Source organism: Ictidomys tridecemlineatus, chromosome 6 (assembly GCF_052094955.1).
Source record: "Ictidomys tridecemlineatus isolate mIctTri1 chromosome 6, mIctTri1.hap1, whole genome shotgun sequence".
Lineage (NCBI taxonomy): Eukaryota > Metazoa > Chordata > Mammalia > Rodentia > Sciuridae > Ictidomys > Ictidomys tridecemlineatus.
Genome location: NC_135482.1, coordinates 64,333,258 through 64,354,490, shown reverse-complemented (window position 1 = coordinate 64,354,490; position 21,233 = coordinate 64,333,258). Strand labels below are relative to the sequence as shown.

Here is a 21,233-nt window from a genome sequence, read left to right as displayed (position 1 = left end):
ACAGTTGCCTAGCTTACAGAATTGCTTATTACATTTGCTGCTGTTGTTATGGTGCTTACATTTTTCCCCTCCGTTACTTGAAAGTCTTTTTCAAAGTATATAGTTTCAGTGGATTCTAAAATGCATATTTTTGTTCATTTTTACCTCTCTGAAAATTGGGATGCTACTCATAATAACTTGGTGTTCCATAGTTAAAAATAAAGTTGTTTTTCCTTTGTGATTTTTGCTTTCTTTGTCATATTTTTTTATTTTCTTTTTGCAGTTTTATATTATTCTATAGTAATTGTCTTTTGCAATGTGTCTTATTTTTAAAACTAATTTTCTATGACGTGGGTTTTTTTTAATATTTTTTAATTGTAGCTGGACACAATAATGTTATTTATTTATTTTTAATGTGATACTGAGGATTGAACCCAGAGCCTTGTACGCGTTAGGCAACCGCTTTACCACTGAGCCACAACCCCAGCCTCTGTGACATAAGTTTAACTTGAACTTCATCTCGTAGTTATTTTGGTGAAACATACTAGTTTTCATGTATACTTTTGAGGGTAAGACAGCAGAATTGCTTTCCATTCAAAACCACATGCTTTATTTAAAAGTTTATAAAGTATTTATATGAATGTTAACTGCTTTTCAAGTATTAATTTACTTTAATGTTTAAAATAAAGAATTCTTACCATAATTTGTAATTTAGGCTTAGGTGAGAGATTTTTCTCAGGATTACATTATTCCAAGTTCATGTAAGAGCTGTTTGGAATTCATATGTGATTCTAGGGCCTCAATCATTATATGTTTAAATAGTAACTGAAATAACTCTTTTGCTTTACTTAAAGCCCTATACAACTTTGCATAGCAATCCTGTGAATCAGGGGTGCTTCTTGTAAGTAAATGACCCTTCCACTGCATATTTTTCACATCCAGGTCTTATTCATTAAATGACTATTGTAGCTGTGCATGGTGACACACGTCTGTCATCCCCAAAGCCAGCCTGGGCAACTTAATAAGACCCAGCCTTAAAATAAAAAGTACTAGGGATGCATGTGAGTGGTAGAGTGCCCCGGGTTCAATCCCTAGTACCACCAAAAAAGAAGATAAAAAAAAGATTGAGAAGTTTGATACCTCTTTGTGAAAAGTGTGCTATTATACCTGCTGTTTTCTTGGGTGTAGACCTGTCTAGTATTATCAGAATTGAGGAAAGAGGGAGAATTTAGTATACAAATAGATTTTCTCCTGTTAAAAAAAGTTTAGACTGGGCTCATGGCTCAGTGATAGAGAGCTTGCTAAGTATGTACAAGACCCTAGTTTTGACTCCTCCCAGTGCAAAAACCAAAAACAAACAAAAAAAACTTGACATAAATTAAGTACCGTTACTCATTTTCTATTCTTCTGTCAGTAAGAAGTTATGTTGTACCTAAATTTCCAAATCATAATCACCAATCAATCAGTGTCTATCAAAGGCAGAGTGCAGGAGTACTGTCCTGGTGCAGGCAGGAAGCTGGAGAGGCAGCTATTGGCTGTAGAGATTTTTGTGTGTGCCTGTGTGTGTTGTGTGTGTGGTGCTAGGGATTGAACCCAGGCCTATGTGCATTCAGGAGAAGCATTCTACCAACTGAGCTATATCCTCAACCCAGCTGTAGAGAAATTTAATACAGTAATAAAACTTGACTGAAAGGTATATGCTTGTTGTTGTCCTACAAAAGGAAATTCTGAACTATATCAGTGATAAACTACTCACTACTACCATTGCAATTTCAAAGCTTCAGCCCTGGCTCCTAAGATATTGAGTGGACCTGTGCATGGAAAAGGGTATTTGTGTCTGACTCTTTTTTTCCTGTGTTAAGTTTAAAAACATTTTTTGGTTGATGAACCAAAAGAACACAATTTTTAAAAAACATGAAGGGTTGAGCATGTAGCTCTGAAGTAGAGTGTTTCAAATATGGTGGTTAGAAAACATTAGGCAAGCAATAGAGTGTAATTAAACTATTGTTTCATTGGTTCCCTACATATAAGTCATGTTAGTTGTACCATATGGAAACTCAAAAAGAAACCTGAGTACAAATAGGTTTATTAGAGTGCTGAGGAATTTCATGGGACATAATTGCAGAAAATGTAATTAGGCCTCCCGGAAACTCTTTTTAAAGTTATGTAAATGGATACTTATTTTTTATGTGGTACTGAAGATCCAACCCAGTGCCTCACATGTGTCAGGCTAAGCATTCTACCACTGAGCCACAAACCAGCCCAGAAGCTGTGTCTTAAATCAGCAATTTTGTCTTGGGGTTCTGCAGTTTCATCCACTAAATTTTATCTTTGTTGGGCATATTTGGGTGTTGGTGATACCTTAGAAAGCTGGTTTTGGGGCTGGGGTTGTATCTCAGCAGTAGAGTTCTTGCCTCGCACACATGAGGCCCTGAGTTTGATCCTCAGCACCACATAAACATAAATAAATAAAATAAAGGTATTGTGTCCAACTACAACTAAAAAAATACTTTTTAAAAAAGCGGGTTTTTATTTTTTTAAGCCCTGTGAGCCAGGACCAATAGGGAATTCATGACAACCTAATAAATAGTTCAGCATTTGCCAGTTTTCATGAAAGCTGAATCCCTATTACCTGTAGGTCATAACCTTGGGCTCATTAATTTTCTGCCATGTGGATCCATCTTCTGGTGCCTACGATCCAGGGGTGAGACCTTGGCAGAAAAGACAAAAGTAAATTATAGAAAGGGAATGAAATTTTCTGTGTCCTTATACTTGAGAAGGATCAAGCCCTGTCATTTGGTTGAATAAAGTGAGAAGTGTTATTTGTGCATCCCACCCCTCTCTTCATTTCTCAGCATCTCCACCTTTTCATAGACTTCTCCCTTCTTCTTCTTCCCCCATGCTCAGTCTCTTCTGTGTTTGTGATTAAATAGTGCACGCAAAAGATTGCTTTAAATGGTAATGCTTTAAATAATTACGTTGTGGGCACTAAGAATATACACTTTAAGGATAGATGGAAGAGAGCAGACTACAGTTCTTGACTTGATAACATTTTCAATGATAATCATTCAAACTCAGGCCTCTGTCACAACTTAGATGACAATAAAAATATATTCTGGAAAATTGCTGTAGATAACTCAAAAAGTTTGCTTTAGATAAACACTAATGTCTTGAAGATATAGTAGTACTTTGAATAAATTTTTATGTCAAGTAGATTGTGTAAGAGGGTATTTTAGTAGTATTCTACAAAGATACATATTTTTTATTATATTTTCTGGGCTGGATCTGGTGGCAGAGTCCTATTATCCCAGTGAGTTCAAGGCCCACCTGGGCTACAGTGAGAACATGACTGAAAATAAAAAAGGACCAGGGATGTGGCTCAGTGGTAAAGCACTTGCCTGGCATGCATGAGGCATGGCTAAATAAATAAAAAAAATTGGGCTGTGGATTTAGCTCAATGGAAAAGCACCCCTAGGTTTCATCCGTAATAACACAAAAATAAATAGAGTTTAATATTAATTTTCAAAGTTGATCAGAAACTATAATATTTATTTAATATTAAATTATTTAATACTGTTTAGTTTTTTTCACATTTAAGTAATACAAAAACCTTTTGTATAAATTTACAATTTCACTCCCATTTCTAAAATTCATAAATAGATCTTTTGATTATTTAGCAGGTAACATCTAAAGGAACTGGTTTAAATCCTAATGCCAAAGTATGGCAAGAAATTCCTCCTGGAACTCCTGATACCACTACTGTAGCTCATGGAACTGAAAGCTCTTGGCATGAAACAGCAGCCACATCAGGGTCTCATCCTGAAGGTAAGTCCTAAATGTTTCATTGGAAAAATTACATTTAAGTTAAATGGTAATGCCAAACCAGTCTGTAGAACTTGGAATACATCCTTTGATTGTTTACAAGATAGATTTGTAAATATTTTATATGTTGTTTGTATATATTGTCACTATTTGAAGTAGTATTTGTGACTGGGTCCAGTATCTAACCCATTTATAATATACTTATCATTTATAATCAGTTTATAAGTTAATTTTGAATTGCCATCATCAGCTCTGCTTTTTACTCACTGTTAAAATTTGGACAAATGACTTCTGTGCTTACTTATTCTTTTATCTGTAAAACAAATAATAATTGCCTACAGCATAAGATTTTCTGAAAATTAAGTGGATAGAATTCATTTGAGTAGTCAGATACATAGCTAGTGCTATATGAGTTTTAGTTATTGTTAATTATTTTATCATATCTATAATGGTGAAAACTTACTCCCTTGAGGAAATACTGTTAACTTAAAACCATGGGAAACTTTTTCTGACTAGTAGAATTCATTGAAATTGTGTTGTAGAAGACATACTGACCAAAATTCTTGAAGATAGGATTTAAAGAATTCCTATTTACTTTCCCTATTTTTTCTTGAATATAGGAAATGCTGAGCTTTCAGAAGATGTATGTAAGGAATATGAAGTAATGTATTCTCCATCTTGTGAAACCACAAGAAACACTACAGGCATTGAAGAATCAACTGATGGAATGATATTAGGACCTGAAGAGCTGAGTTACCAAATATATGATGTTTCTGGTAAACTTTGTTGTTTTATTGCTTTTTAAAATGATAATTTAAGGGCTGGGGATGTGGCTCAAGCGATAGCGCGCTCACCTGGCATGCGTGCGGCCCGGGTTCGATCCTCAGCACCATGCACAAAAAACAAAGATGTTGTGTCTACCGAAAACTAAAAAAAAAGAATATTTAAAAAATGATAATTTAGTTCTTTTCTTTGAAAAACTTTCTTACATGTTAGGTGAATGTTAAAAATATCCAAACATGAAATATGTAATTTAAAAATAATATTTAGTTCATGAGGGTCCTACTGAAAGAAGTTAAGAGACCTAAATTGCAACCTTTCATAAGTTTAAGTTTTTAGGACTTAGCTGTCATTACAAGTTCTGTCAATTTTCCTGTCATTTTTTTCAGATAAATAAATACATATGTATCCACACCTGTTATTATAATAGATAGATATTCAATTGCCAATTTTTTTTTTTTTTTTGGTGGGTGGGGACTGGGAGTTTAACCCAAGGGTATTCAACCTCTGAGCCATATCCCCAGCCCACTATTTATTTATTTATTCATTCATTCATTCATTCATTTATCTATTTATTTATTTATTTGTTTGTTTGTTTGAGACAGAGCCCTGGGTACTCAACCCCTGAGCCACTTTCCCATCCGTTTGTTTGTTTGTGACAGAGTCTTGCTAAGTTGCTTAGGGCCTAAGTTGCTGAGGCTGGTCTCAACCTTGCAGTCCTCCTGCCTCAGCTTTCTCAGTCGTTGGGAATATAGGCGTGTACCACCATGCCCAACTGAGATTAATTTTAAGAAAAAAATCATACTAAACACACAAGTTCCACTGCAGTTTAACCTGTAAGCTATATATATATTTGTACATTCTTTTAATTGAAATGGAGTAGTTTTCACTTAAATTTATGGTTGATGAATTTTTCAAAAGAAACTAAAAATGAACCAAAAAGCTGGATTTGCTACCTTTATTTTTCTAAGATGTAAGATTTTTTGTTAGTTTTTGACATGGGGTCTTGCTGTGTTGCCCAGGAGGCCTCAAATTCATTATTCACCTGTCTTAGCCTCAGGAGTAGCTAGAGTTAAAGGCGTGTGCCAACATGCCAGCTTAAAGGGTCTTATTGAACAATAATTGTAACATGGAGTAGGTATTTGTTTTCCACGTTTATATAGCTCTTCAGGCAAGGTCTATAAGTTTTTGTCCTCATTACCTTATTATAGGCATTCAGACTACATTTTTTAAATCCATTGGTTTAAAAGATAAGTTCTGAAATGAGGTATTCTCACATGATAACTTAAGATGGAGAGTTCTTCTAGCCTGTAGTTCTAATAAAGTTAACCACTATCCATTTTGAACATGGAGTTGGTTTAAGTTACGTTACAACCCCTTGGTGTTTTAGAGTTTGCTATAATGGTCATCAGAAGGGTAACCAAATTGATAGCGTATTAAACTGGCATTCGGGTGGATTATATATACATAGAAATAGAATGTTGGCAGGAGGTGTGCTGGGGATGAAATCTAGGGGCACTTAATCAACTGAACCACATCCCCACCCCATTTTATTTTTATTTTGAGATAGGGTCTTGCTAAGTTGCTTAGGGCCTCAGCCTCCTAAAATTGCTGGGATTACAGCACCTGGCAAAATGGTTCTTATGGTCATTATTAATGAAGTTAACTAAATATGTAACTTTGATTCTTGAGTAGCAAGACAATTTAGTGGTAAAATCATAGACAAAGATAATTCAGCTTCCTATTCATCCTATTGTCTCTATTTAGAGAAAAGTTAGTTTCTATTATCATTAATGCTTTTTTAAGAAAAGGACATATTATATGCTTTTAGTCTGGAAGATGGTGTAAGATTCTAATTTAGAGTGGTGGTTTTCCATGATTGCTTCCTGAGAAAAAAGCTCAGGTGCTGTGTTTAAACAGTAGAAAGCACAGAAGGCCATTAAGAGAGTTGATCTGATCCTTTGAATGCTAGAATGCTGTAAATATAAGTAGGGAGGTATAGTACTCTAAAATCATAGAATGAAGAAGAAAAGTATTTTATAGAGTTTGAAGAGTGAGACTAAAATCAGTAAGAGAAATACAGTTATATAAATATGTCCCAATTGGTTTAGCCAATTTGTTTTCCAATTTAGATTACTGTTACTTTTGTTCAGCTTTGAGTTCCCCTTAAAGAAATAAATAGTTGTCACTTTTTTTAAATGTTTAATGCAGTGTTTTACAATGTGGTAGTCGAGCACTTTTGGTATTAATGGTTCTTTTTTTATTTGTTTGGCAAAATAATTTTTAAACTAATATGAAATTTATCTGTAAAAAGATTGGAAGAAATTGGACCCTAATCTGTTATAAAAATTATTTAAAAATACACTTTTGAGGTAAAATTTAATTTGTGCATACTTATTGACTTTGAGTACAATACATAAATTTCATCACCTACAATAATTTGATATTAACTTTTTCCCCCTCTTGTTTTCTATTATCAGGAGAAAGCAGTTCAACAATTTCTACAGAAGACCTAAAAGAATGTCTAAAGAAACAATTAGAATTCTGTTTTTCACGGTACAGAATCATTTTTATTGATATTTTTCCTTTTTTTGAGTTATTTGGTTAGTATAATACCTATTTCATGAGTAGAAGAATGTTGGTTCTCATTTCTTTGTAGTACTGTATTTTGGTATCATTTGTGGTATATTTTTAATCTAAATTTAAAGATGAAATCTCCAGTTAGATATGCAAAGAATCTGTTCTCAGTAGAAAGATAATGAAGTTTCTATTAGATACTTTTTCTATGAACATATTCAGGCTCAGGGTTCTCAAAAGTAATTATCAAACAAAAATTAAAAATCAAATTAGGGCTGGGATATAGCTCAGTGGTAGAGCACTTGCCTAGCAAGTGTGAGGCACCGCATGAAAAATAAATTTAAAAGATATTGTATCCATCTACAACTTAAAAAAATCGACAAATTAATGGAGAGGTAGGGGAAAATACTTCTTTGATTTTAGGAATTGACTCTTGTAACTTTTTTGAACATAGTTATTTTTAGCAAGGTAGTAAGGAGATAGGCAGAGGGATTATATACTATCAGTGTCTTCTGTTAAATACAGAGTCCATTTAGGCAATGTCTTATGTATCTGGATGCCTTGGCACACACCTGTAATCCCAGTGACTCAGGAAGCTGAGGCAGGAGGATCACAAGTTGCCAACTTGGGCAGCTTAGCAAGGCTGTGTCTCAAAATGAAAAATAAACGAGGCTGGGGGTTGTGGCTCAGGTAAAGTGCCCCTTTTTATGTATGTATGTGTTTTTAGGTATGTATGTATGGTGCTTGAACTCAGTGCCTCACACATGCCAGGCAAGTGCTCTACCACTGAGATTCCCCTCATAACTTCTTTATACATAATGAACCCTTGAGCCATGTTTAATTAATTCTTTATCCTAAATAACTCCTGTATCTTATTATCTTCTTTTTTAAAAACAAAATATTTGTTTATTTTTATTTTTTAGTTGTAGGTGGACACAACAACTTTATTTTTATGTGGTGTCAAGCGCTCTACCTCTGAGCCCCAGCCCTCTTATTATCCTCTTTACATTCTTGTATAGTTTGCAGGATGAAAACAAGAGTCTCCTGACTTTTTTCTCTAATAGTTCTGCCTATAATATAATTTATTTTCTAGAACATACTTGTAATAGTTACTTTATTTTACTTATTGTTGCTGAGTACAGTTTCACGGCTATAATCCTAGCTACTAGGGAGGCTGAGGCAGGAAGATCAAGAGTTTGAGACCAGTCTGCACAAATAGCAAGACCCTATCTCAAAAAATATCTTTTTTTTCCCTATAGACCACTTGTGGGTCTGCTTCTGTTGTCTAAGTTTTTCCTTTTATCCTCCACCATAGTTTCTTGCCTTTTTGCATGTCTTACAAATGTTGATTGTATGCTGGGCATTACATATATAAGAAGTATGTAAGGGCTGGGGATGTGGCTCAAGCGGTAGCGTGCGCGCCTGGTATGCTTGCGGCCCGAGTTCGATTCTCAGCACCACATACCAACAAAGATGTTGTGTCCGCCAAGAACTAAAAAATAAACATTAAAAATTCTCTGTCTCTCTTCTCTCACTCTCTCTTTAAAAAAAAAAAAAAAAGTATGTAAGCTGTAGGTAATAATTTTCCAATCTAGGCAAGAATTAAGCTTCTGTTAGGCAGATAGAATGAAATATTGATTGCTTTAATCTAGTCAGGAATTGAACTGGATCAAATCTGAGCAGCCATTTTAATTAGACATAGTTCCTCCAGTTTCTCTTCATTAGGAACATCACTAATTTTTCAGAGATTTGAAGTTAGCTCTTTATCTTCTTAAGCCATACAACCTACATCTGGCAAATGCTTTGCTGGGGAGACTTGTTTCATGCAGGTTCTGTTTCCATTGGGACCACACAGATTTTACTTTGCCTTTTCATCCTGGCTCACAATCTCATATTCCTTAGAACTCAGGAAACTCTGTCTTGGGAACTAATGTAAATTTTCAATTCATAGTGTTAATCATGTGTCAAGTATATACTCTTCATACCTATACATAACTGCCTAAAGCTCTGCTGGCTTCTTTCTTGCTCAGTATAGTTTCTCTATGCAAATGCACTCCATAAGGTCTTTCTAATATTAGTTGTTTTTGTCTTTGAAGCTTCCACACCTCTCCTATTATCTTTCAAAACATAATTCTTGTAATTTATCCAAGCTTTTTTAGTGTTGGTAGTAGGAGCTCTTGCACATGTTATAGTACATCATGTCTAAGACTGTGATGCTGTTCAGACCAGCCAGGTGGTTATCATTTGTAGTTCAGCAAGATTGCCATTAAAGCCAGGCATTGTGGCACACACCTGTAATTCCAGCAAACCAAGGCTGAGGCGGAAGGCCAACTGGGGCCAGCCTGGGGATGTGGCTTAGTGATTAAGCACCCCTAGGTTTAATCCCCAGCACTCCCCCGGCCCCACCCCCTACCCCTCCAAAAAAAAAACCAAAAACAACTTGCCATTAATATATGTCAAATATTATTCATGAATAGGTAAGTCTGAGATGCTATATCAATTATTTTTATTTACTTCTGAAAAGGTATAGTAGTTTTTTGTTTGTTTGTTTGGTTGGTTATTTGGTGTGATTTTGATTTTGGTGGTGCTAGGGATTAAACCCAGGGCCTTGTGCATGCGCTGCAAGCACTCTGCCAACTGAGCTATATCCTCAGCCCCAAAGGTGGTATTATTAAAGTTTTATTAGCACATTTTGACACATGATTTATTATAATAGATCTGCCAAAAGACAGGGTAGGTTTAGGCTACAGCCTTTTAGTTGTGCAAAAATTGTTTATGGTTATCTAATTTTCAAGTATATTCATTATTCTTGTTGATTAGGATGTTATTAATATGTTTCATTTATATGTGGTACTGAGAATCAAACCCAGTGCCTCACACCTGCCAGGCAAGTACACTACCACTGAGCCCCAGCCCAGCTACATCCTTTTATTTTTTACTTTGAGATAGGGCCTCCCTAATTTGCTGAGGGTCTTACTAAATTGCTGAGACTGTTCTTGAACTTGTAATCCTCTTGCTTCAGCCTCATGATTTGCTAGGATTACAAGCATGGGCCACTATAGCCAGCTGGACACAAGGCTTTTGAAACACTGAACAAAAGAATATCATTCATGGAACCCATATTCTGGTGTGGGGACAGGAAAAAATAAGCAGAATAATTAAGTAGTTTATAGTAATATGTTTGAACATTGCTGTGGGAAAAAATTTAAAAGTATGGTTTAAGTAAAGGAAAGAGATTCCAAAGTGCCTATGTGGGTTTTTTTGTTTGTTTGTTTGTTTGTTTAAGAGAGAGAATTTTTTAATATTTATTTTTTAGTTTTCAGCGGACACAACATCTTTCTTTGTATGTGGTGCTCAGGATCAAATCCGGACGCGATGCCGCTTGAGCCACATCCCCAGCCCCCCTTCGTGGTTTTAAATATGGCAGTTAGGTCAGGGGTCTGAGAAGGGAGCTTTTAAGCACAAACTTCTAGCAAATTTTGCTAGTCTGCTTCAAAGAATATTTGATATGAATGAAAAGACAGGAATTTAATTTATTTCAATTTGTTAAAAAGATTTTATGTGTAGTAAGTATTTGTATCTTTTTTTAAAATGTATCTTAGAAAACTATTTTCTTCATTTAAATATATATTTTAAGTTACAAAGGTTAAACATGCTAAAAAAAACATCCAGGTAGGCTCAATGGGGGCTCATCTGTAATCCAGCTACTCAGGAGGCTAAGGCAGGAGGATTTCAAGGTGAAGGCTATCCTGGCTACTTTGGTGATACCCTGTAGGTTCATTCAATCCCCAGTACTGACTCTGCACCTAGAAAAATTCTCATATGCATATTCTAATATTGATGATAAATTGTGTATAAAATGGAACTATGCTCTATGTAATACTTTGTAATATGCCATTTAATATTAAGCATTTTTTATATAATTCAATAAAATCACTTGTCCAGAACTATGGGGCCAAGTATATTTAGGGATCCAGAAAGTTTATGAAAGATTACCAATGTATATTATGTTGGTATCTTTGAACATGAACTTTTAAATGGATTTTTCAACGTTTACTATGTTAATTCTAATAGCATAAATTTGTTTCCCTAGACATAGTGACAAAAGTGAGTAAGGTACTTTTTTTTCCATAGATGCTTTTTAAAAATTGCTTGTTATATTGCTTTTGTTTATTCGTTTCAGAGAAAACTTGTCAAAGGATCTTTATTTGATATCTCAGATGGATAGTGATCAGTTCGTCCCAATTTGGACAATTGCCAACATGGAAGAGATAAAAAAATTGACCACAGATCCTGATCTAATTCTTGAAGTGTTGAGATGTATGTAAATAACCTTTTAGCTTATTTTTAAAACTTAAGAAGTTAAATATTTTTTTGGATTTTTTATTTCTATTTTTTTCTAATAAATTATTTTTACTGGCCAGGATGTATGTATACAGCTTCTGTGTCAGTTGTATTTAGCAATTGTAAACAATCAAATCTCATTTCATGGGCTACTAGAAAGCTTATTCCTCATACCTTGTAAAGCGATCTGTTTGAAACTTTTGAACCAACCTAAGGTGAATGTTTACATTATAGTCAGATAAACTTGCCACATATCTACTACACACAATTGAAATGTCAGTTTTACAAGTTAATACTGTATATTTGCAACAAACTCATTTCTTTTGTCTTAAAGTGATTTTGTGACTTACACATGAGTTGTGACCTACAGTTTGACAAATACTTCTGAAATTTGGTAAAGAATTTATATTTCTTGGTTGAGGCTCTAAGAATTTTTAGTGGTCTTCTGAAAGAGGTAGAAATAAAACTTTTGACAATGGGATTCCTCAAAACCAACATCTAAATGGGTTTTAGATCTTTATAGTAGAATATAAAAGTAAATATATTTAGATGAGGCCCTTAACTAATTAATTAAAATCATAATTATAGGTGCTTCGTGCTCTCCGAAGGTTTCTTTTTAGCCTCAACACAGTGCTAAGTTGAAGTATGTACTCTGTTTCTTTTGTTTGTTTTTTCTTGGGGCCTTACACATGCCAGACCCACATCCCCAACCCCCAAAGTACATACTCTGAATATTTAATGTTTTTTGCATATAAACTTCCGTTTTTTTTTAAAAAAAATTGTAACTTATGTTTGCTGTATTAACCTAGCCTCTGCTAGTGTATTCTATGGAAATTAAAATGCATGGTTTTTTAATGGTGTTATTAACATCACCACCTGTCACAAATGAGATCACTTTTTAAAATTTCAGCTTCTCCTATGGTACAAGTTGATGAGAAGGGTGAGAAGGTGAGACCAAGTCATAAACGTTGTATTGTCATTCTCAGAGAGATTCCTGAAACAACACCAGTAGAGGTAAATCATTCATTAATCATTTGTAAGTTAAATGTTCTTTAACTGTTTAAATTGGAGGAGGTACATAAGCAAAACATAAGACAGTGTCCTGTGTTAGTTACTGTCTATAGGATAAATATTAATTTGTTTTCATAATTCTGACATATTAGAAAAACACAGAGGGAGAAAAACATATAATTCTATGTTCTGGAAGGGTAGGCTAAGCAGTGAATCAAATTCTGAATTTTTTGGTTTGACTCAATTACAGTTAAAATATAAATGGGGATTTGGGTGCACTGGTACTCATCTGTGATCTCAACAACTTAGTCCTAAGCAATGTAGTGAGATGAGACCCTTGTCTTTAAAAACAACAACAAAATGGACTGGGGATATGGCTCAGTTTCTAAGTGTCCCTGATTTAATCCCTGATACCAAAAAATAAATTAATAAATTATAAATGGGCTATTTTGAGAACTTATGGATTCATTTGGAAGAATGTATAAAAAGAATCTTGAATAAGTACTAATGATGTGAGATAAACTCTGTTGGTTAGCAAAATATAAAGCAAAGCTGTAGTCATAAAGGTGGTATGATACAGGTATAAGAATATAATGTTTGAGCTAGACATAGTGGTGTATGCTGTATAATCCCAGCAACTCCAGAGGCTCACGAGTTCATGGCCATGCTGGACAATTTATAGCAAGACTCAGAAAATAAAAAGGTTCCATCCCCACTACTCAAAAAAGATAGTAATAAATAGAAAGGACTGGGATGTAACTCAGTGGTAAAATACCCTTGGGTTCAATCCCCAGTGCAGGGGAAAATGAGAAGCCAGGGGTTTTTATAACCTGTTTTAAGATAAAGAACTGATTTTGGGGGGCGGGGGACTAGTTCGACAGAATACTTTTATTATTTTTTTTTGTTTGTTTATTTTTATGTGGTGCTGAGGATCGAACCCAGCACCTCCCCTGTGCTAGGCAAGTGCTCTACTGCTGAGCCTCAACCCCAGGCCCCCCCCCAAAAAAAAACTGATCTTTAAGTGGTTGAGTAATTGTCCAAGGATAAATGGGCAATTACATGAGAGAGTCTACATTTAAACTTGATCATCTGATTCAGAAGCCTGTGTTTCTTAACCACTGTGTCCATTTTAAGACTAAATCTAAAAAGTTGAGGATTGATCATTAACTTGTTTATTGTAATTTATTAGCCATGTTTAGAATTTTTAGTCCCTTGCCACATAGTAAATAATGATGCCTTAGTAGCTAATCTTTTTACCCAAAGTCATTCAGTATTCAGTATCTAGAATGAAGATTTCCTAAACAGAGAAAGAAGCAGAGAGAAATTAGAAAAGAAACTGTCACAAGATCTTTGAAACTTAAGAGTAGTGACCTGGTACATAAAATATTCTTTGTCAATTTTGTATTTATTTTAATTTTTATTCTGAATACATAAAGAGTTTACTACATGAAAAACAATAAAATAAGGTGATAGTGAACAATATTACCAAAAAAGTAAAGGAAGTATAGATGATTAAAATAGCCAGATAAAATAAATGTAGGCAATAATCACTGAAATTTTTATTAAAATGTGAGTAGTCAAGGTAGTGACCCTTTAAGGTTCCTGGCAAAATAAATTTTTGCTTACTCTAGACTTAATGCTTGCAAAAGTAAATCTGTGAGCATAACTTCTTGTGGAATGATGAAAGTGGAAAATAAGCATTTTATTAAAATCTTTTAAAATTAATTCATTAAACATTTTAAGGGAATAAGAAATATATACAGTATTGATGGTACTTTAAAGTAAAGATCAGTAGTAAGTGGCAACCTAATAGTTTCATACAGATACTCAGTGATGTAATTTTGGGATTACATGGTGATTTTCTAAACTGAAGTTGATGATAATTTACCACTTTCACAAAAGTTATAGAACTTGATGGTTTTCCACTTTTTAAAATTTCAAAAATTTGATGCAATGTCATTTATCACAATGAGAACATTCTTTTTTAAATTCGGTGTCTTTGGGCTGGGGATGTGGCACAAGCGGTATCGCATTCGCCTGGCATGCGTGCGGTCCGAGATCCATCCTCAGCACCACATACAAAGATGTCGTGTCTGCCGAAAACTAAAAAATAAATATTAAAAATAAATAAATAAATTCAGTGTCTTAAAAATTTGAGGTATACTGGTTAGGCTTCACTGTTATCAATATTCCCATCACCTTTTATCTTAAAAAATTGCCTAGGGGCTGGGGTTGTGGCTCAGTGGTAGAGCACTCACCTCACACATGCAGGTCCCTGGTTTGTCAGCACCACATAAAAATAAATAAATAAAGGTATTGTGTCTAACTACAACTAAAAAATAAATATAAAAAAATTGATGCCTATAATGATGCTTTGATATTTTGTGGGTGCAGTTTAACCTGATCATATTCTCTTACTTGGAAATTTTTGGTTATTACATTTCTCTTCATACTTGTAATAAGTAGGTTCAGTGGACTTCATTGGTAAAAATGGAGTTTGTAAAAAGAACTTGAACATGGGTTGGTTTGGGGATTAAGTCAGTGACTTTTGATGGTATTTTAATGCATATTCTTTCTTTTCCTTTAATTTTATGTATGTATGTATACTTTAGACGTATGCATACTTTTTCTCTTTCAGTTGTTTCTTTATATTAAGTATCTTTAAATATGTTAACTGACCACTCTTGAGTTTTAGTGTAAATATCTTTTGTTTTCTATTTGTACCTGGGATTGAGGACCAAAAGATGTGAAGAAGTGCTCAATCTTACCAGAAAATCAAAAAGAAAATGACTGTAATTTTTATTTTTTAGGAAGTGAAAGCTTTGTTTAAAAGTGAAAACTGCCCCAAAGTGATAAGCTGTGAGTTTGCACATAATAGCAACTGGTATATCACTTTTCAGTCAGACACAGATGCACAACAGGTAAGGAGAAAACTTTTCTTGTTATAGTCCTGGTTGTAAGAGAAGTCACAGTATGTTAACTGAGAAAATGTGTACTGCCTGGGGTTGTAGCTCAGTGATAGAGTGTTTGCCTAGTTTTTGTGTGATGCACTGGGTTTGATCTTCAACACCACATCAAAATACATAGTCATAGTGTCCATCTACAACTAAAACTTTTTTTAAAATTTTTTTTAGTTGTAGATGGACACAATGACTTTATTTTATTTATTTTTATGTGATACTGAGGATCAAACCCAGTACCTCACACATGCTAGATGAGCACTGTACTGCTGAGCCACAACCCCAGCCCCTAAAAATGTTGTTGGTTTTTTTTTTTTTTTTTTTTTTTTAAGAAAAGGAGCTGGGGTTGTGGCTCAGCAGTAGAGCGCCTTCCTAGCACATGCGAGGCCCTGGGTTCGATAAAATAAATAAATAAATAGATAAAGGTGTTGTGTCCAGCTACAATTGAAAAATAAATATTTTTTTAAAAAAAGAAAGAAAAAAATATGTGCATACACTGGTGCTTTTATTTGTATTTATTTATTTATGAGTGTGTCAGGTATTGAACTCAGGGTCACTCAACCACTGAGCTACATCCCCAGCCCTATTTTTTATTTTATTTAGAGATGGGGTCTTAGTTGCTTAGCCCCTTGCTTTTTTGCTGAGGCCGACTCTGAACTCCTGGTTCTCCTGCCTCAGCCTCCTGAGCCACTAGAATTACAGGCATGCACCACCACACTGGCTTTACATGGGTGTTTTTAAAAACTAAGAGTGCCTTGGTCACCTTTTTACTCTTGCTTAACAGGTATCTTTTTTGGTCATCTTCATAAAGCCTCCTTAGTTTCCATTTAATAACTGTTTGTTTCCTGTCAAATTAAAAAAAAAAGTAGTTGGTAGAGTGCTTGCCTCACATGCACAAGGCCCTGGATTAAAAAAATAAATAAATTGTATATTACATTTATCAAAGTTACTGTGGAGATTGGGAGCTCTGTTCTCAATTGTTGGTATTTCTAGTAGGTGGTAGGTAGACTGTATTTTCTAAAATGTTGAAATTTGACTTTAATGTTTTACTCTTAGTTGTTAACATTTTCCTCTTAAAGCTAAGAGAAATATAATATTCCTTTGAAACAAAAATATATCTGTTTGCATTGTAAAGTTACCAAGATTTTTAATTGTCTTAGAAGATTATCTGAATAGTTTTTAAATTGCTGTCTAGTGATATTTCTGTTTTGAATCTGATGTGTTTTGTCTGTGGTAATCTATACTAGAGCTTCTTTTCTTTCTTTCTTTTTTTTTTTTTTTTTTTTTTTGGTAATGGGAATTGAACCTCAAGTTGAGCCACATCCCCAGCCTTTTTTTGAACTTTAGAGACAGGGTTTCTCTGAGTTGCTTAGGGCCTCACTAAGTTGCCAAGGCTGACTTTGTACTCAAGATCCTCCTGCCTCAGCCTCCCAAGATGTTGAGATTACAGGCAAGCACCACTGTGCCTGGCAATCCATACTTGGAACTGTAGCTGAGAAAGACTTAGATTTTTTTTTTTTCTTTTTCATTCTGTCACCTTCAGACTGTTGTTTTATTTAGAAACAATTACTAATCCCAAAATGTTGATAGAATAAAAATAACTTTAATGAAATGTCTAAATATTTATGAAAGTTCCTTTCTGCTTCATTAACAGGCTTTTAAATACTTAAGAGAAGAAGTTAAAACGTTTCAGGGCAAGCCAATCATGGTAAGAAACATTTGTAAATACAGTAGAGGAATGGTGTGAACAGTTTTTGTTGTTGTTGTTGATGTTTTTGTCCTTTAAGAATTTTAAAAAACATGGAAATAATATTTTACAAAAACAATAATAATTTAAAAGATATTTTTGGCTTGTATTATTTGATTTTTAGTTGATAGAACTTTAACAACAGGAATGAAAAACATTCTTAGTACTTTCACCCTCATCTCAATTGACTGCATTCCCACATTAACATTCAACAATTTGGGAATTGTCATTGATGACACTTGATCGTGTCTTATCTGTTCTTGGGTCCTATGAAATCTACCCTCAAACTTCTTTCCATCACTATTACTATTGTTTGAACAATTGGAGTAGCTTTGTAACTGCTACACTTTACCGTTCTCCGCATTATTACCTGTGAAGGGTACTTCATTTTACTAGTGCAAAAAGTGAGAATAACCTACCTGCTTTCATATAATTAGTGTGTTATATTATTAAGAAGTATATGTCAGGCATGTTCTAAGAATTTATTTTAAGTATTTTTTTTTAGTTACAGGTGGACACAATATCTTTATTTTTAATTTTATGTGGTGCTGAGGATCAAACCTAGTGCCTCACACATGCTAGGCAAGCGCTTTACCTCTGAGTCATAACCCCAGCCCATGTTCTTAGAATTTGACATATTTAATATCATCCTTATTGTATAGTAGGTCATGTTATTAGTTATTCATGTTACGAATAAGCTATTTGGTAGTTGTAATTATTTTCATTGCCTCTGATGCTCTCCTATTATTATCACCTTCTTTACTTTGAGACTATGAAAATGTTCTGAGTCTTTTAATAGCTTCAAGGTTTTGTATTTCAGATTTAGGTCTTAGGATTTAGTATTTACCAAGATCTAAATCTTAGTAGTATGAAATAGAAATCTAATTTCATTTCTTAACATAAATGAAAATACTATTGTCTCAACATGAAATTGTTGACTGATTTATTCTTTTGCAATGTGGTTAGTGCTAAATCTCTGAGATCTGATTCAGGTTCTTTTTCCTGTTTTCTGCATCTCTACTTTCCTGAACCAATACTAATATTTTTTAATTGCCATAGTTGTGCAATATCCTTATTTCTATATATAGGGTTTTTTTTCCTTTTTCTTATTTTTTCAGGGTTATGTTGGCTATTCTGAAACCATTAATTTTCCATATGAATTTTGAAACATTTGTCCAGTGCCAATTTTCAAAAGTTATTTGAATTAATGAGAATATCATTAATTTATTGATTAAGTTGAGGACAGTTGGCAGTTTCACCTTGTATTTATTCATTGTTGTGAATAGTAGTACAGTATTCATTCTGGTCTGCTGTGTGTGTGTGTGTGTGTGTGTTGCTAAGGATTGGACCAAGGGCATCATTCATCCAGGCAAACACTTTACCACTGAGCTACAGCTCCAGCCCTTCTTAAAAATTATGCTTTTGGGATTGGGGTTATGGCTCAGTGATAGCACACTTGCCTGGCATATGTGAGGCACTGTTTGATTCTTAACATGTCATATAAATAATAAAATAAAGGTCTATCAACACCAAAAGATAATTTTTTTTAAATTATGTTTTTGTTTGTCCTTGTCCCACTAGTGGGTGGAGGTGGGGGGGTTAATTTTGGTATCTTAGGGGTTTTTTTGTTTGGTTTTCTTTTTGTTTTGTTTAATGTTATAGTCTACGGCAACCTTGGTGAGCATCTTTATTGTATCTAATGGTTGGTGGGTCTTTTGGATTATGAACATGAGAAATGATGAAATCTGCAAATAACCTGTAGTTTGATTATTCCTTCACTTCCCGTTTCTTTTTTCTTTTGCTGAAATTTCAGGTATAGTAATAAAAATTTATTCACTGTAGTTTTTTGTTTTTCCTCTCTACCATTTTGATTTTTCTTCATGTTTTTTTTTTTCTTCACATAGCAGTGTTCTTGCCAAGGAATTCACTTTAGTTTCCATCACCTCTTTTTGATTTGATTTGATTTTTTTCCCCATGGTATAGATTGAGGCCAAATCCTTGAACATGAAGCAAGTGCTATACCACTGAACCACATCCCCTGCCTCCACATTAACATTTATGCCATCCATCCAAACCAAATGGCCTAATACCTGGAAAGAAAAATGCCAGAGCCAGAAATCCTATATGGTGCTCTTAGCTTAAATAAGACAAACCATTTGTGTTACTGGAAATTGAATCATAAGGCCTTAGTACATGCTACGCTTGTTCTCTACAACTGAGCTAGACCCTCAGTCTGAACATGTAATTTTAGAGGCTATATTCTAGAATTTATATTTTAAAAAATTTTCATATGTTTAGATTGCATTCTAACTTTAGCCAGTTAACATAATTTTTTTTTTTAATATATTTATTTTAATATTTTATGTGGTGCTGAGAATCAAACCCAGTGCCTCATGCATGCTAGGCAAGCATGCTACCACTTGAGCCACATCCCCAGCCCATAATCTGTTTTTTATTTTTTATTTTTTTAGAGAGAGAGAGAGAGAGAGAGAGAATTTTAATATTTATTTTTTAGTTTTCGGCGGACACAACATCTTTGTTTGTATGTGGTGCTGAGGATCGAACCCGGGCTGCACGCATGCCAGGCGAGCGCTCTACCACTTGAGCCACATCCCCAGCCCCAACATAATTTTTTTATAGTTCCCCCCACCTCACCCCACTGCTGGGGATTGAATCTAGGGCCTTGGCACTCTACCAACTGTGCTATATCCCCAGCCCCCAATTTGTATGTTATTTATAAATACATTTATAATAGCTGGATTAAAATCTTTGCTGTTTTCAATGATGCCCTTGGTTCAATCCCTAGCAACACACACGCAAAAAAAAAAAAAACCACCCTAAACACACACACACAACAGACCAGAATGAATACTGTACTACTATTCACAATAATGAATAAATATAAGGTGAAACTGCCAACTGTCCTCAACTTAACCAGTAAATTAATGATATTCTCATTTCTTTTGGCAAGTTCCAACACCTTGGTGTGGCTTTTTGTTCCTAATCTAACCCTCTCACATCTTTTTATTTTTTATATAATATATATATATATTTTTTTTTAAGTTGTAGATGGACACAATATCTTATTTTTATGTGGTGCTGAGGATCGAACCCAGTGCCTTCCACAGGAGAGGCAAGCACATAATCACTGAACTACAATCCCAGCCCACCCTCTAACATCTATTAATTCTGTTGCAGAAATTGCCAAACTTTATTTCAGCAGCCCAATAATGAATATCACAGGTTTTGTTAGCCATATACTTTTTTTTTTACTAAGAGCGCCCAAAAGCAGTTTATCACTACATAGTCTGAATTAAAAATTTTTAATTTGTTAGAGCAATTTTTGTTGGTTTACCTAATTATTTAGGTACTGGAGATTGAACCTAGGGACACTAAACTAAATCCCAAGTCCTGCCTCCTTGTTTAAAAGATGTTTGAGACAGGGTCTCACTAAGTTGCTTAGGCTAGGCTCAAATTGGTGATCCTTCTGCCTTAGGCTTCGGAGTAGCTGTACATACATGCATCATCATGCTTGACTTTTTAAGTAAACTTAATGCAGGAATTTCAAACATAAATGTGGACAACATAGTATAATAAACCACTATGTACCTATGACCCATTTTTTTTCTGTTGTGGTAAAGTGTACATAACAAAATTATTTGGAAACAAATTCCACACTTAATTTCATCTATAAAGAAATTAATGGGCTGGGGATGTGGCTCAGGTGGTAGCGCACTCATCTGGCATGCGTGAGGCACTGGGTTCAATCCTCAGCATCACATAAAAACAAAATAAAGATACTGTGCCCACCTAAAACTAAAGAAAAAAGACCTCCACTCTCTACTTAATTTCCTACTCTGAGATCTCAAAGTACTTCATGCACAATGCTACCAATGCTTCAGTTCTGAAGAACAGAAGCTTAAATGTGAATAATACACCTTCTTGTATGCTAATAAAATGGCTCAAATTAGAATCTTAAAAAAATTAACGTTAGTAGTTCTTAAGGATAGGGA

The 21,233-nt window shown here is 34.3% G+C and overlaps 1 protein-coding gene across 11 annotated transcripts in view; it reads left to right on the top strand.

Annotated features, from left to right (window-relative positions):
- The window catches only part of Larp4 (La ribonucleoprotein 4), a 71,319-nt gene that overhangs the window by 23,581 nt on the left and 26,505 nt on the right, over positions 1 to 21,233 (top strand). For 10 of the 11 annotated variants that reach the window (XM_021726152.3, XM_013358469.4, XM_078014700.1 and 7 more), the window contains 7 exons: positions 3,657 to 3,804; positions 4,422 to 4,577; positions 7,062 to 7,137; positions 11,342 to 11,478; positions 12,413 to 12,516; positions 15,324 to 15,434; positions 17,128 to 17,181. In XM_021726152.3, coding sequence (XP_021581827.2) covers positions 3,657 to 3,804; positions 4,422 to 4,577; positions 7,062 to 7,137; positions 11,342 to 11,478; positions 12,413 to 12,516; positions 15,324 to 15,434; positions 17,128 to 17,181 — 786 coding nt within the window. The remainder of the gene's footprint in view (positions 1 to 3,656; positions 3,805 to 4,421; positions 4,578 to 7,061; positions 7,138 to 11,341; positions 11,479 to 12,412; positions 12,517 to 15,323; positions 15,435 to 17,127; positions 17,182 to 21,233) is intronic. The other variant, XM_013358470.4, reaches the window with a different exon arrangement.